Source organism: Triticum urartu, chromosome 4A, assembly GCF_056163025.1.
Source record: "Triticum urartu cultivar PI428250 chromosome 4A, HENAU_Tu73, whole genome shotgun sequence".
Classification (NCBI taxonomy): domain Eukaryota; kingdom Viridiplantae; phylum Streptophyta; class Magnoliopsida; order Poales; family Poaceae; genus Triticum; species Triticum urartu.
The window spans coordinates 599,794,168-599,806,604 of record NC_141876.1 but is presented as its reverse complement, the minus strand read 5'-3'; the positions used below and the strand labels follow the sequence as shown (position 1 = coordinate 599,806,604).

The 12,437-nt window shown below is 49.3% G+C and overlaps 1 protein-coding gene across 1 annotated transcript; it reads left to right on the top strand.

Annotated features, from left to right (window-relative positions):
- Window positions 1-6,807: 6,807 nt before the first annotated feature.
- Window positions 6,808-7,346, top strand: LOC147977124 (uncharacterized). Its single transcript, XM_087519896.1, has 2 exons — window positions 6,808-7,002; window positions 7,086-7,346. The coding sequence occupies exons 1-2, from the start codon at window positions 6,808-6,810 to the stop codon at window positions 7,344-7,346; spliced, it is 456 nt and encodes a 151-aa protein (XP_087376022.1).
- The last annotated feature ends 5,091 nt before the right edge of the window (window positions 7,347-12,437 follow it).

The window sequence follows — 12,437 nt, the reverse complement described above, 5'->3', positions numbered from 1 at the left end:
ATAGCCACCCTCCGCCTCCGCGAAGCATGGACCAGGGTTGGTTTTTGGGCGGGGGAAGACGGCCGCCATTGTTTACGCCCCCACTCACCGGGAAAGGCACCAGCCGTGTAACCCGGTGACGCAGTGGCCTTTTGTGGGACCTGAGCGGTGGCGACCTCCCATGATCTCCTATTCCTCGTTGTCTGCGGTGGCCGCAGACGTGTCGGCCTCCACCGACATGGATTATTTCCCCACCTGCCTGACGTGTTGCCGCCATTGCTGGCGGTGAATTTGCCGGGACTTGATGTTATCCATCCTGGATGGCCGAGGAGGGTGTGGCGATGGCGATGGTGGTGGCACCTGATATGGAGGGTTTGCAGGCAAGCCAACCTGAATCGGGCTGGCTAGCCAGGCAACCCAGGCATCTGCAATGTCGGAGAACTCCTTCTTATGTTTGCCGAAGGCCAAGGCATGTGTTGTACAAGGAGGATAGGAGAGCGGAGGTGAGGTGTGGTTCTTTCCCAACGCTTGGACACGTTTATATAGCAGGCGGACGCAAGGAGCCAGCAGGAGAGGTGTTTAATGCCGGCCGACATAGGAAAGGACGTGTGGCGTTCGAGGCGTTAGAGTAGGTTCCTCGAGACACGTGTCGGTTTAATGGAGGTAGGCAAGATGTCGTTATGCGGAGAGAAGGCATGCACAATGGGCGAGTAGCGGGTGTCGCTCTCTGCCGGTGAGCGGCAGAGTTCGCTCTAGGTCGGCATGAATGCAGGAAACTGGCTTTGGGCGAGAAAGCGTGCGGGCGTGGAAGAGGAGTTTTTGGTGGGACTGGTTAGTCAGACACGGATGTGGCAGCGGTCCAACGTTTGCAAAACCCCCAGTTTGTGTCCGGTTTGCGAGAAAAAGTGCGTCCAGGCTACCGAACATGATTGGACCATGCGATTCGGACGATGGATACATGCGGTTTGAAGGTCGACGTTGGAGATGCCCTTGTGGCAAATATTGAACCTGCAATATTCGTTGTTGTGTTGTATTGATCTAACCCTTATATGAGGTATATATAGAATATAACATGAGGGAGAGAGACTTGGAGTAGAGGGCAAGCCGTAAACAATTTAATCGTATTCTATCTCTAACTCCTAATATCTAACTTAAACATAATTATACTTCTAACATTCCCCCTCAGTCGTAGCGGGAGTGAAGCGTATGATTGCGACTGAATTTAAAGTCCTGCGCTTTTGTCATCTTCTCCGCTACATCATCATCAACTGCGTCTTTGATGGGTCGACACTTAATGCGGTGACTGCATCACTTCACCCGTGGATGTAATAGTAAAGCACGGCGGGAGATGGGGCTGAGATCGGTGGGCGAGGGCTCGTGGTTTTTGGTGGAAACGGGGGGTGCGGACCCGGCCCGACCCGACCGACTTGGGACTGAGTATATAGCACACGGTTTGGTTGGTGCCGACGACCGCGCCGCGCGCCTGATATTTTGGTTTTGTCCTCTTGCTCCGGGCTGGGAAATTGGGGTGGGTTTGGCCTCGAGTGAGGACACGGTTTGGGTTCGGGTTTGGATGGGCATGGCATGCGTGCCACCATTTTCTTTTGAAGCAACCACATATGTCATTAGATGATCTGTTCACAAAGATTACACATATGGTTGTCATAAGAGACAAACATACTTGTCAAGCAATTTTGCACAAAGCATTTCGCAAGAAGTAATATTACTGTTCCACCTTTGCAGAAACTTATGCCTCGCCGGAACATAGTCCATAAACGTCCTCCGCCGTCACCATGGCAACGCCGGAAAAAGAGAACAACCGCCATACCGAGATTTGGGAGAGCACCATCACATACAAAGATGTTTTTCGAGCTAATGAACCAGGTCGCCGCAAGCGACGAGACCGAGACTTTGTGGCACGTCGGCCGGGGATCTTCCCCGTGGTCACCAGATCTCGACGCCGTTAATTTCATCCGATGTAGTCGAAGAAGAGGAACGTCGCCGCCTACCGTCATCCGCACACCCAACTGCAAGACAGCAAACACAACTACAACAGTCGACACGACCGTCACCCGCGAGAGTGTCAACGGCCAACCACCAGACACGAATCTCGCCGGATCCATAGATCGACGAGACGACATGGCCACCTGCCCCCCGACGCCACTGGTTGAAGCGACGATGAGATGAAGGAAAAGCAGAGGCAAATTATTCCAACGCGACGCCGTCTTCTCCATAGAAGCAGAGGCAAATTATTCCAACGCGACGCCGTCTTCTCCATAGAAGCAGCGCCCCTAGAAAGCACTAGGCCAAACCTAACTAAAGCTGGAGCAGAAGCACCAGGGTCCCCACCCCCTCCTGTCGCCGATGGCCGTGGAACCACGTACGTCGCGACGAGGGGAGCCTTTGCTATCGTTGCTTCACAGCTAGCAAAGTTGAATAGTTGATGGGGGCATCAGTCCAGTAATTACGTCACCAGAGTAGAGTAGAGTAGAGTCTGGTTTGCTGACGAAACTGCTCCTCTGCTCCGCGAGCTCATTTTAGTTTGGGATGAACAGTACAAGCTAGGAAAAAAATCTCGAACAAATGGATCATCGACGATTGTTTGGGAATTTACATAATGAAACAACATACGCAGAAGTGCTGGCAAAAAATATCAGCATCGATTTAAAAAAACATGGACCATCGATCTTTTTCATGATTTTGTGCTTTTCATAATGCAGATCGACACGGAAAACAAGTGCAAGGAGGTGGTGCCGCCAATGGAGCATGACAAGGGCATGGATGTGGTGCCACCCTTGGAGGTGGTGCCACAGACGCTCGTCCAGGTGTCGCCCACGGACGGCGACGTGATGCCGGAGGAGCCCCCCAGCGGCAAGCGTCGGAACTACAACCACTACAATGAGGAGGGTGGGCCAACTCACTAATGCAAGGTGATTATGACCCCGAAGCTTGAGGCCATACCAATGCCCCTAGACTTTACGAAGCACTTCCCGGCCATGCCGACGGAGTTCAAGATCAAGACAAACACCGGTTGCTCATGGAGGGTCACTATCCGGCTGATTAACGGCAGGGTCACCCTCGATCAGGGTTGGGCCACTTTCGCCGTCGTTCATCAGATCAAGATCGGGTACATGGTGACCTTCAAGTTGCTGACTCCCAACACGCTCAAGGTCGTGTCTTCAATGACGACGGCCGCCGCGCTCACCCCGGATCCGCGCAGTAGAAGGCCGCCGCGCTCATCCCGGCCATATCCACGCCTGCACGCACCAGCGCGCCCAGCCACCCCTCGTCGCCGCGGGCACGCGGCCCTCTGCACCTCCATGGGCCACGACCGCCACCCCACTTCTCCGCTGACCCCGCCGCCGCACACACAACCGGGACCTCGAGATCCGCTCGAACCTCGTCGCCAAACGGCTCCACCGCCGCCGACGCCGCCCGGGCTTTGCCCGACGACGCCCTTTGGCGGCGGTGAGGGGAGAGGGGGAGAAGGAGGGCCCTAGGCGGCCGGAGTTTGGGCACCCCCGTGCGGCCCGTGGAGCCGCACGGGAGCTAGAGGTGACAGTACCACCCAATATCTACAGATCGGTCCGCGTCTGATATTTTCGTTTGGCCTGGAGTGAGCACATGGTTTGGGTGGCGATGGCATGCGTGCCACCTGCGGATGGCCGTGGAACCACCTATACGTCGCGACGAAGGGAGCCTCTGCTTGCGAGGCTTGCCTCGTAGCTGGCAGCCAAATTTCATGTTTTGATCCTTTTGTGAAACAAAATCGAGATCTGACCCCAGTTTGAAAACATTTCGGGATTTGACCCTTTTGCCTACCGCCAGGAGGCCCGGCGGTAGGATCATATAGCCTACCGCCTAGAGCTGCGGCGGTAGGAAACTTTTCCACGTCAGCAACGATAACGGCCGCCGTGCCCCCTCCGTCACACCCTACCGCCGCCCCACCCGGCAGTAGGTTGTCTGAACCTACCGCCGGAGACTCCGGCGGTAGGGTGTGGGCATATATAAACCGTGGGCCGGCCGCCCCCACCCCTTCTCCCCCACCCAGCCGCCCCCCACCACGAAGAACAGAGCACCTGCTCAAAGTCGCCCCCTCTCTCTTCCCCTCCACTCTCCCCCTCCAATCTTCTTCGTTTCTTGATGGATTTTGCGGATCGAGATGGCCCCGAAGAAAGAAAAGTAAGCTCTTTCAATCCCTCCAACAAGTTTTAATCAAACACTTTTCGATTCGTCGCATTATTCGTTTGAAATCACTCCTGTTTGAAATTTTTTTAACCCTAGGATTGATTTAGGTTGATTCTAGATGTTATATTGTGTTAGATTTGAACTATATGATGGATGATGCATGTTTCTATGCTATGGTTGTGTTAAGATGAACCCTAGTTCATAATTGATTTGAATGGTTTTTTTATATGATGGATGATGCATGTTCCTATGCTATGATGCAAGTATTGGATGCTATGATGCAAGTATTGGATGATGCAAATATTGGAGATGAATATTTGATATATTTGTTATATGTAGTATATGAATCCTCAAGATGAACCCTAGTTCATTTTTTTAACAAAAAATGAGATTATGCATGTTGGATGTTGTTGGAGAAATATGTGTTATGATGCATTGAAACCATGGTGATTGCATCTTCATAAAAGTATTTTATTTAGCTTTTGATATATGTATTGTATTTAGTTCATAATAATCTTGATATATGATTATTTAAAGATTGAATTCATAGGTTCAATTTTTGTTATGCATCGATGTGTTTCGTAGTTAATGTTGAACTCTAGTTCATGTTGTAAAATCTTTTGATGTGCTTATGCAATTCTTTTAGCAGGCCACCTCTTGCGGACGACATCGGCACAAAGTACACAATGCTTGACCCTAGGTTCGACAAGCGTCACCGTGCCCGTTTCATTGAGAATGGACTGGTAATTAGCATTTTAAACCAAATCTTTCGAATTGATGAAAACAAGTTGCTAACTATTATGTCCATGCTAATTATGCTTTGGTTATTGATTTTCACAGATGCTGCCGCCACTGCGGATGAGGGCTCACAAGACTACGGTTAAGATGGAGTACGATGATTGGTACGCACCGTTCTTTAGGAGAGCCCGACTATTGGGTTTCGTCCTGCAGTTCAAGCGTAAGCCGCCGACTCTCGTTCACTCAGCTCTCACGGCTTTGATCGACCGGTGCGTAGCCGGCTTGTGGGCCTGCTTGGGTGCGCTACAAACACCGAGGATGTTTTTCCTCCTGCACCGATGCGTAGCCTCGCTTCATCGGGCCATGCACCCTCGTCGTCAAGGGCGGGTCAAGATGACGAGGAGGAGAACGACGGCGATGATGATGATGCAGAGGAAGAGGAAGAAGAGGGCGCAGAAGAAGAGGGCGCAGGAGAAGAACATGATGACGAAGAGGAAGAGCACGATGAGGATGAGGAGGAGGAGGAGGAGTACGATGATGACGATGGACCTCCACCAACTCAGCCAACCCAGCGTGAGTAGAGGAATGTGCCGAAGAAGGACTGGAAGAGTCCATCCCCATTTCAAAAAGCACGTCCTGCAGCCCGCAAGAAGACGGCGGCCGAGAAGCGATCCAAGGATAACGAGGACCGAACGTCAAAGAGGGGAAGGAAGGACTGAAGTTGCTGCCGTGTCGTTGAACTAAAAACTTGCATATTTGCTTCGTGAACCATATGAATTTTCTCGTGAAACTGTTTCGTTAATTTGCTATGTACCGAACCTACCTTATTTATAGATTTGTGGTGTATCGAACCTACCTTATTTATAGATTTGTGGTGTGTGCATCATATATCATACATTGTGTGCTTTATATGTCATACATATGCTGCTTAAATGTTGTATGCCAAAAATTGAAGACAAAAGAAGTTAGAAGGTGCAAAAAATGCACACAAAGGCACCCTACCGCCATACCAAACGGCGGTAGCAGACCACAGGTCCACAACCTACCACCATCCTGCCCGGCGGTAGGATGCCTCCCCCCACGCCGATCTTCTTTGACCAAAAAATCGAGCAACGCAGTGGTAGGGCTGCGCACCCTACCCCCAGGGCGCTTGGCGGTAGCACCCTACCGCCCAGGACCTCGGCGATAGCCTGCGCAACCCTACCGCTGCGTTGCTCGATTTTTTGGTCACAGAAGATCGGCGTGGGGGGGGGGGGGGGAGGCATCCTACCGCCGGGCAGGATGGCGGTAGGTTGTGGTCTGCTACTGCCGTGCCCTTTGGCGGTAAGGTTTGGGCATTTATAAAGCCAGCCGCCCGCCCACCCCACCACAACCCCTAATCCCCACCCACCCAGCCGCCTTCTTCTTCCTCTCGCCCATTTTCTCATCTCCTCCACTTCCCCACTCCGATCTTCTTCGTTGATTCACAGATTTTGCGTATCGAGATGGCTACGGAAAGAGGAAGGTAAGCTCCTCCAATCCCCCAATTACTTTGAGTCAATCAATCCACTTTCTTATAGCTATATGAGGAACCCTATCTAGTTGATATGATGAACCCTAAACCTAGATGATTGCAATGTGATGAACCTAGTTGATGAACCCTACATTTAGTCTTTCTTATAGCAATACGAGGAACCCTATCTAGTTGATATGATGAAACCTAGAACCTAGATGAACCCTAGAACCTAGATGAATCCTAGAACCTAGATGAACCCTAGAACCTAGATGAACCCTAGGTTTAGTCTTTCTTATAGCCATATGTGATGATTTATTGTGTGAATATTGTAGATATTTGTTTTGCTTGCATTGGAACAAATATTCATGTTTAATTAACTTTATCCAATCAATGCTTATATAAGGAACATGGCGCCACCACCACCACTTGATGAGGACTATGAAGATGAAGACCCACTTGAGGAAGCCATCTGTGCTCAAAGAGTGAGGCTGAGCGAACAGGAGGTGTGCAACCTATGGGACAACTTTTTGCCACGTGCTGAGTTGATCGGGGCGCCATTCGTGACCTGTCTGACAACTACCATGATCGATCGACATGAGATGGTATGTTATTAGTGTAGAATCCAAGGAATTGTTAATAGTTTAGATAATCCATAATTATTATTTGATATGTTTTTCTTATTTAGAAATTGCCAAAGAGCCTATCTGAGTGTTGTGGCATCGAGGCTGATGAAGAAGGCTATGCCGGAATACGCCTTACCACAAGGGGCCCCGTCACTACTTGTGCGTACGGCGTGGACACGGACGGCCGCACAAATTTAAGCACAGATGGGTGGAAGAGCTTCCTCGTTGACAAGAATCTTCATGTTGGACAGGCCATCCTTATTACTATCAGGAAGACCAACCGTCAAGGCTTGAAGATGATGATCGTCATCGATATCATCTAAACTATATATGCGTGTGGTTGCTGATGATCGTCATGTTTGATTGCTACCTATGGATGAAACCTTTTATGTGGTCGATGACCGTTGAACTTGTTAAACTTCTTATGTTACCTCCGTACTATGTTATGTTATTTGGTTAAACTATGTTATGTGATCAAACTATGTTATTTGGTACTTGTTTCTTAGTCCATAATGGCAAAACTTTTTGGATGTGATCAAACTATGTTACCCTGTTCAAGAATTCGTCCGATTAACCAGTTAACTTGCCGATTAATCCCTACTCGTAGGGTCACTGAGTAGCTGATAAACTGATAAATTGTCCAATTAATTGATTAAATGGCCGATTAACTTGCCGATTATCCTATTAATCCCCTACTCGCCAGCCAACCGAGCAGCTACCAGTTAACGATTTCCTCAACAATGCTATGTTATGTCTACAAAATTGTGCTTATTGTTTCTTATGTTATGTTTCTTATGTTATGTCTTATGGAAAAAAATTGAAGACAAAATCAAAGTAGTTAAGTTTATGATAAACCTACCGCCAGGGAACTCGGCGGTAGGTTTGTGTGGGCTACCGCCATGGACGTTGGCGGTAGGTACGTAAGTAGCCGTTAACGGATTGACGGCCGTCAGGCACACCTACCGCCGAAACTTGCGACGGTAGGTTGTGCAACCCTACCGCCTGAGGGTCTGGCGGTAGCAAAAGGGTCAGATCTCGAAATCTTTTCAGACTGGGGTCAGATCTCGATTTTGTTTCACAAGAGGGTCAAAACACGAAATTTGGCCGCAGCTGGCAAAGTTGATGGGGGCATCATTCCAATCATTACGTAACCAGAAAGTGCTCCTCTGCTCCCCGAGCTGATTTCAGTTTGGGATGAACAGTACAAGCCAAACTCCGAACAAATTTTTTGAGTGTTTGGGAATTTTCATCATGAAACAACATACGTATGATGGGTTCACGAACATATTATCGATTTTTTTGACAAACATGTAGCATCGATTTTTTTCACGATTTCCACGAATATAATTTCGTGATAAATTTTTGCAAGCACACAAACCAGTTGTGAAATTTTGCCACATTTTTTTTCTATTTTTATTTGTTTTACTATTTTTCTTGATTTTACTGTTCATCCAAGAGAATTTGAGCTTGGGACCGGATGGTCTACATCCCGTTCTTGAAGACATCTCTTTCCGTCTCTCGAGGTCACTGATGGGTGATCGAACCACAGAACGATAAGCATTTTCCTCGTGAAGAAAATTCGCCATCGTTGTGAGTCAGGAAAAAAGAGTTTCTTTCCCCTACGCCAAGGCTAGGGTTTGCTTCCTTGCTGGCGATCCCATCGCCTGAGAGTCTGCCTACCGCTCGACGAACCTCCCCCGTAGGGTTCGCTTGCTCTCGTCCTACGCCTCTCATCTTGGTGGGTCGGGCGTGACGTCTTTCCAAGGGATGATGGATCCGGCGGCTGCTGCTCTGTCCGGAACCAGTAGTGGCGGCGGCGCCGCCAAGGCTTCAGATCTTGGTGATTTCATGGAACAACACCACCTGGAAGATGCAGATTTTGATGATTTGGTGATTGAAGAGGATGATCTGGCGGTTAATGAAGGGGTACACTGGCTAGCCCTAGCTAGGGTTCATACGACAAAAACCTTTAGCCCGACGTCTTTCTATAAGGATATGCGTGCTGCTTGGAACACGGCGAAGCCTGTGAGGTTCAGACCCGTCGGACCAAACGTCTTCGTAGTGCATGCAGAGTGCCTTGGCGATTGGGAACGCATGGTGGATCAAGGGCCATGGCTCTTCAGGAATATGGTGGTGCTTATGGCACCGTATGATGGGTTCACGAAAGTGGAGGAGGTGCCGGTGCGGTTTATGCCGATTTGGCTCCAAATTCATAAGCTACCTGAGGGTTTTTGTAAGAAGAATATAGTGGAATCTTTGTTAAGGAACTCCGGTGATATCCTGGAGATGAGGCTGAACGGGAACACACGGGGCGATTATGTGAGGGTTAGGGTTCGACATGATATCCAAAAACCCCTCACAAAGTATGTTAGCATTGTCAGAGGAATGGAGAGGCAAGTGTTCTTAGTTCGCTGTGAAAAATTAGCTCGTTTCTGCAGTGTCTGTGGTCTAATTGGGCATGATTTTAAGGAGTGTGGCTCCGGGGTTCATGAGGAGAAAAAGAAGAAGTTTTGTCCCTGGCTTTATGCCGATGGGCCGAACAAAGTCAGGCGGGATGAGTTTGGTCATAGCTCTGATCAGAAGCAGTTTCAGCGTTCGTCAATGAAGGAAAAGGAAGTGGCCAAGACTATGGACCCAGATTTAGCTGACACGGCGTCCAGTCCTTCGAAGCTTGCAGCCAGTAGCATGCAGGTGGATCCAGCGGCTCGGAAAAGGTTGGCCATGGAGCTGGAAGTTGGGGAGGAACAAAACAAGACCAACCTGGGTACACTGGCGCTGACTCAGGGCCTGGGGGAAGATGGAGGAGAGCAGTCTTCTCCAACTAACAGTTCAAACAGCAAGAGAGCAAAGGTTACCTCACCGGAAGTGTCTGAAGAGAAATCGGCGGCCTCCTTCGAGGAGAACCGCCGGGTCCAATGAGTACCCTAGTTTGGAACTGCCGGGGGGGGGGACCGCCGGACAGTTCGTGAGGTTTTGGCCCTCTCAAAAGCCAATTCCCCGGGGCTGATTTTTTTGTCAGAAACTTGTCAAGCCTCAAGTAAGATGGAGAAACTGAAGTGGAGACTGCAAATGAAAGGTTTTGTTGGTGTTTCGAGTGATGGCCTCAGTGGGGGGCTAGCGTTGTATTGGGATGAAAATCTGCAAGTAACGGTGCTAGACTCTTGCGCACGTTATATAGATGTGAGAATTGTGGATGGAGCCAATGATAAGACATGGAGAACTACCTTTGTGTATGGAGAACCACGGGTGGACCACCGTCATCGCATGTGGAGTGCTTGTTGGGGAACGTAGTAAATTCAAAAAATTTCCTACGCACACACAAGATCATGGTGATGCATAGCAACAAGAGGGAACAGTGTTGTCTACGTACCCTCGTAGACCGACAGCGGAAGCGTTATGACAACGCGGTTGATGTAGTCGTACGTCTTCACGGCCCGACCGATCAAGCACCGAAACTACGGCACCTCTGAGTTCTAGCACACATTTAGCTCGATGACGATCCCCGGACTCCGATCTAGCAAAGTGTCGGGGAAGAGTTTCGTCAGCACGACGGCGTGGTGACGATCTTGATGTTCTACCGTCGCAGGGCTTCGCCTAAGCACCGCTACAATATTATCGAGGATTATGGTGGAGGGGGGCACCACACATGGCTAAGAGAACGATCACGAGGATCAACTTGTGTGTCTAGAGGTGCCCCCTGCCCCGTATATAAAGGAGCAAGGGGGGAGGCCGGCCGGCCCTTGGGGCGCGCCAAGGAGGGGGGAGTCCTCCTCCTAGTAGGAGTAGGACTCCCCTTTCCTAGTCCAACTAGGAAGAGAGAAGGGAGAAGGAAAGAGAGGGAGATGGAAAGAGGGGCTGCCCCCCCTCCCCTAGTCCAATTCGGACTCCTCATGGGAGGGGGCGCGCCACCTCCTGGGCTGCTGCCCTCTCTCTCCCCTCAGGCCCACTAAGGCCCAATACTTCCCCGGGGGGTTCCGGTAACCCTTCTGGCACTCCGGATTTCTCCGAAATCACCCGGAACACTTCCGGTGTCCGAATATAGCCATCCAATATATCGATCTTTATGTCTCAACCATTTCGAGACTCCTCGTCATGTCCGTGATCATATCCGGGACTCCGAACAACCTTCGGTACATCAAAACATATAAACTCATAATGAAACTGTCATCGTAACGTTAAGCGTGCGGACCCTACGGGTTCAAGAATAATGTAGACATGACCGAGACACGTCTCCGGTCAATAACCAATAGCGGAACCTGGATGCTCATATTGGCTCCTACATATTCTACGAAGACCTTTATCGGTCAGACCGCATAACAGAATACGTTGTTCCCTTTGTCATCGGTATGTTACTTGCCCGACATTCGATCGTCGGTATCTCAATACCTAGTTCAATCTCGTTACCGGCAAGTCTCTTTACTCGTTCCGTAATACATCATCTCGCAACTAACTCATTAGTTGAAATGCTTGCAAGGCTTATGTGATGTGCATTACCGAGAGGGCCCAGAGATACCTCTCCGACAATCGGAGTGACAAATCCTAATCTCGAAATACGCCAACCCAACATGTACCTTTGGAGACACCTGTAGAGCACCTTTATAATCACTCAGTTACGTTGTGACGTTTGGTAGCACACAAAGTGTTCCTCTGGCAAACGGGAGTTGCATAATCTCATAGTCATAGGAACTTGTATAAGTCATGAAGAAAGCAATAGCAACATACTAAACGATTGGGTGCTAAGCTAATGGAATGGGTCATGTCAATCACATCATTCTCCTAATGATGTGATCCCGTTAATCAAATGACAACACATGTCTATGGTTAGGAAACATAACCATCTTTGATTAACGAGCTAGTTAAGTAGAGGCATACTAGTGACGTTTAGTTTGTCTATGTATTCACACAAGTATTATGTTTCCGGTTAATAAAATTCTAGCGTGAATAATAAACATTTATCATGATATAAGGAAATAAATAATAACTTTATTATTGCCTCTAGGGCATATTTCCTTCAGTGCTCTCTTAATTCTTCGAGCGATGTCGTCAGATCCGTGGTTGGTCCGTGGGGATTTCAACGAGGCGATGTGGCAACATGAACATTTTTCTCGGTCGCAATGTTCTGAAAGTCAAATGCTTCTTTTCCATGATTGTTTGGAGATATGCGAGCTCATGGATTTGGGCTTCTCAGGAACCCCGTTTACATATGATAACGGGCAGATGGGTGAGAGGAATGTGCGGGTAAGGCTAGACAGGGCATGCACTGACGAGGCGTTGCGGGACTTGTTCCCATTCGCGCAAGTCACACACCTTGCTAATTCCTGTTCAGATCATGTCCCGCTGATGATACGGCTTGCACATGAGGAGCCAATGCGTACAAAAATCAGCCCGAGATATGATATAATGTGGGAGCGGCA